Here is a 3722-nt window from a genome sequence, read left to right as displayed (position 1 = left end):
GCAGTTCATTGTGTTGTGTCTTTTTTTCTTTCCTTTTTTATAACTGGATTAGCAGTGTATTTACAGATTTAAAACTAGCAAGTTATGGGTGAGTTTGAATGATAACAAAATTAAAGTCTGTATAAGGACCTTTTTATTTTATTGTTACATGTGCCCATGTGTTGCAACAACTGTTTACGTAAGGTGTGTGTATTGTTTTATTTTTTTATTTTTTTTACCTTTTGACCACTTTAATTTTTAAAAACAAATTGCATTCCCTGCCTCAAGATGGCTTCACATGGACCTCTCAGAACTACATTTCCCATCATCCTCCTGCTCACATATGTAACATATGTTTGGCAAAAACATATATGAATGCATTTCAGAAAGATCCATGAGGTTCTCCACACTTTGAAAGTACTTCACAAATTACTTCCCAATATTAAACACATTCACTAACATGTCATAACCCAACTTTTAGTCTTTTGTTCAGATGTTGGTGGTATTTGGTTCAAACCCAGCCTAGGAATTCCCTGAAAAAATAATGCAGGTATCTATTCCCATGGGTGGTGAATGACAGCACTTTTGCGGTTGCCATCCTTCATTTGGACAAGGAACTTTTTAAATCTAATACCTTCAATAAAAAAAAGTGAAAAGCTAAAGGGATCGAGAACTTCCACCATGTGGTTGTGATGTTCAAAGCTTATTTTGAGTACGTCTCTGATAATAAAATAAAAGAGCAAATCCCATTTTTGCAAGTTTATGTGCACTGGGCAAAACAACATATACTTTAATTTTAAATACAAAAGCAAAGCAGATTTGTAATTTTTAAATTAGGTACATTTCATCAGAATCCATTTGCAAGGTTTTAAAAATGAGTTTCATATGTTACAGACATCATCTGTCATGTGCCTCATGTGGATCCTCTGCATGCCTCATTACTCTCATGTAGGATTCTTACATTCAATTACTTTGAAACATGTTATCTGCTTGTTACCTAACCTAAACAAAGAAGAAAAACCCTGACTACATAGCCTTTTATTATACACTGTCAGGTTTTGTCAATAGTGATAATGACCATGCCTGCTGCCTGGCACGTCTACAGTCATCACCGTGAGCACGCTGTTGTTAAATGTCACCCTGTCAACTGGAAATTATTCACTTTTCCTTCAGGGGAAATTAACTAGATTGAGTCCTACAGCAGCTTGTTTAATGGTATTAAAATGAGATATACCGAATAGGTTCTCTTTCAAAGGCAAATTAGGGAAGGATATTTTTCCTTCTTTTTATGGCAGCTTTAGGCGCCTAAAGCCACATACCGACTACTACACTAAACTGTCAAAAATAATTTATTTTGATTTAAATGGATTAGAGACAGTAAGAGGAAGGCCGGTCTCCTTGATTGCGTTTTGAGTTTTAAATGTATTCTGTACTGTATATTTGTATATAAAAGTGAATTTACAAATCAGCATATGTGACCTATTCTAAGAAAACACAACCAGCACATTTCCAGGCTCTGTAATGAAATAATTTAAAAATGAAAACCATTTTGTTCCATTCTGTCAAGAGCAGCTATGCTTGAGTTACCATTGCCACATACTACAAACACATACTACTGAAGATAATTTAGTAATGGTGACAATTGTAAATATGGTAATAAAGAGATGACAAGTACTGTACTACACAGCTATGTGGGAATTAGCTGGCTAGGTTGGGTACAAGATTGTACACAGCAGGACATTCTCCCAGCACAGCTAAACATGACAGGTGTTTAGATCACTCAAATAGGGGCCTTGCATAAGTAGGTTATAAATAACTGTAATAATAGGACATTTTCTAAAATGCCAGTGGGGTCCTATTTTTATCATTTAGATAGATAGCATCACTAATTAGATCCTGTACTGTTTTAATTAATTGAATAGACCCCAGAATACCTTTGTAAGATAGGTCTGGGCTTCAATTTATGCAGTTTTTCTATGTTTTAACTTGCTATTTATTTTATATTAAAAAACAATGTATGTATGCAATTTTAATTATTTAGTATATCAGATTCTTATTATAACCAGATGATTTAAATATATAATAAGGCTAAATGAAATACAAAAAATGACAAATTCAGACTGTACTGCCACTTGAATACATAACTTTCATCAGATTAAGCTAGCAAAACAAACTTATAAATCCAGTTCAAAGACTTCAAGGTAAAGCATTACAGGAAAATACGCACTGTTCCATGCAAACAGGATAAATTGTCTCTCTCTTCTCTCACTTTGAAATTCTCTCTTCCAATTTGTATTTAAGGGGTCAAAATAAAAATAAAAATGGCTTCTTTTTAATTCAGTTATTATCTGTGTTTTTACTTTGTTACTGTGATACACACTGGTCTTTCGGTTTAACCTTGAATAATTTTAAATATCACAAAATGTAAATAATCTCCATCAAACTCTATTTTTACTGTTACTTTTAAAATAGTTTACAGGATGAAAATTGATATTAGAAAAACTTCAGACTCTGCTAGGGTTAATGTAGAAACTAAATTCATTTTAATGGCAGTCCAGTTTTAGTCAACTGCTTCCATGTCCCTGTCTGTTTGTTCCTGGGTGTTCTCCTGGGTGGCACTTGGCTTGTCAGAAGCGGATTCTGCTGGGCTCTCACTGTTGATTGGAGCAGCTGTCTCAGGCTGTGGAGCTGGTAATCTTTCAACCTCTGCTACTTGACTTGCTTTGGAAGGGCCCGCCTCCTCCTCTATGAGATGGGAGATCTTGAAAGCAGCAGTGAGATCCTGAATGCTGGTATCCTCTGTCTTCAGGCTTGGAAGCTGAGACAAAGGGAATGGCTTGACCTCCTTGGCAGTCTCGTCCTCGCTGTCTTCCTCCACCTTCTTTATCTCGTCCCCTATGCCACGTATTTCCGAAATCTTTGTGTATAACACGGTCCTCTCGTCCTGCAGGGCTCGACACAGTTTCTCCAGCTTCTGGATCTTCAGCTGGAAGCACTCAAACTCTTTCTCCTTCACAGTTTTCTGCAGAAAGACAGAGAGTCAGTAAGCTTTTCAGTAAAACTCCGGCAATACATTAAACCACACAGTGTTTTTTGGTTTTCTTGTTACAGTCTGGTAAACGTAGATGCTTAGACTATTTGGGCACCCATCATCCTGTCCTTTACAAACTATGATAAATGCAGTGGATCAACAAATATTTATTTAAGTTTACCAAATAAGACAACCTGCTAATGTTGGAGTTTCTGACACAAGCTTGGTTATGACCAGGGATCCTGTTTTCCCGCAAAAAAAAAAAAAAAATTATCAAAAAAAAAAAAAAAAAAAATCAGCGTTATTCTGCAATTAAAATCAAAGGTTAAAATGGAGTCCCCCCGTTATACACATTATATGATACACAAACAGTACCATTGAATAAGAGTTAACACAGGAAGTATTTATTGGTACACTTTCAAATTCGAAGGAAGTTATAAGCGCACCAGAGTGCCATCAATCAATAATATAAGCATTTACTTTAAACATTACAAATACGTCTGTGTACTAATAATACAAACCAAAAAATAGTCGTCATATTAGTTTATCTCGAGTTAGTCTTTGTCACCTGGATGGCTATTGCCAAACTCATTGACCTGATCCTTAGGGGTGATTTTTATCATTTTGGGCATCTTTAAACAGCTTGTTCAGTAGTAACAACACACTGGATACTGAAGTAAACTGTAGCTACATTTCAACTGTGACACTGACA

General features: G+C 35.5%; 1 protein-coding gene across 2 annotated transcripts in view; it reads right to left on the bottom strand.

Moving 5' to 3' along the window:
* Positions 1–728: 728 nt before the first annotated feature.
* Positions 729–3722, bottom strand: part of LOC117410401 (beta-taxilin-like) — a 28098-nt gene continuing 25104 nt past the window's right edge. For both annotated transcript variants that reach the window (XM_034016907.3, XM_034016908.3), the window contains exon 10: positions 729–3001. In XM_034016907.3, coding sequence (XP_033872798.2) covers positions 2540–3001 — 462 coding nt within the window. In that variant the 3' untranslated portion in view covers positions 729–2539. The remainder of the gene's footprint in view (positions 3002–3722) is intronic.

The sequence above is a fragment of the Acipenser ruthenus genome, chromosome 6, assembly GCF_902713425.1.
Source record: "Acipenser ruthenus chromosome 6, fAciRut3.2 maternal haplotype, whole genome shotgun sequence".
Classification (NCBI taxonomy): Eukaryota; Metazoa; Chordata; class Actinopteri; order Acipenseriformes; family Acipenseridae; genus Acipenser; species Acipenser ruthenus.
The sequence above is the reverse complement of the archived record's forward strand: the minus strand, read 5'-3'. Positions and strand labels throughout refer to the sequence as shown.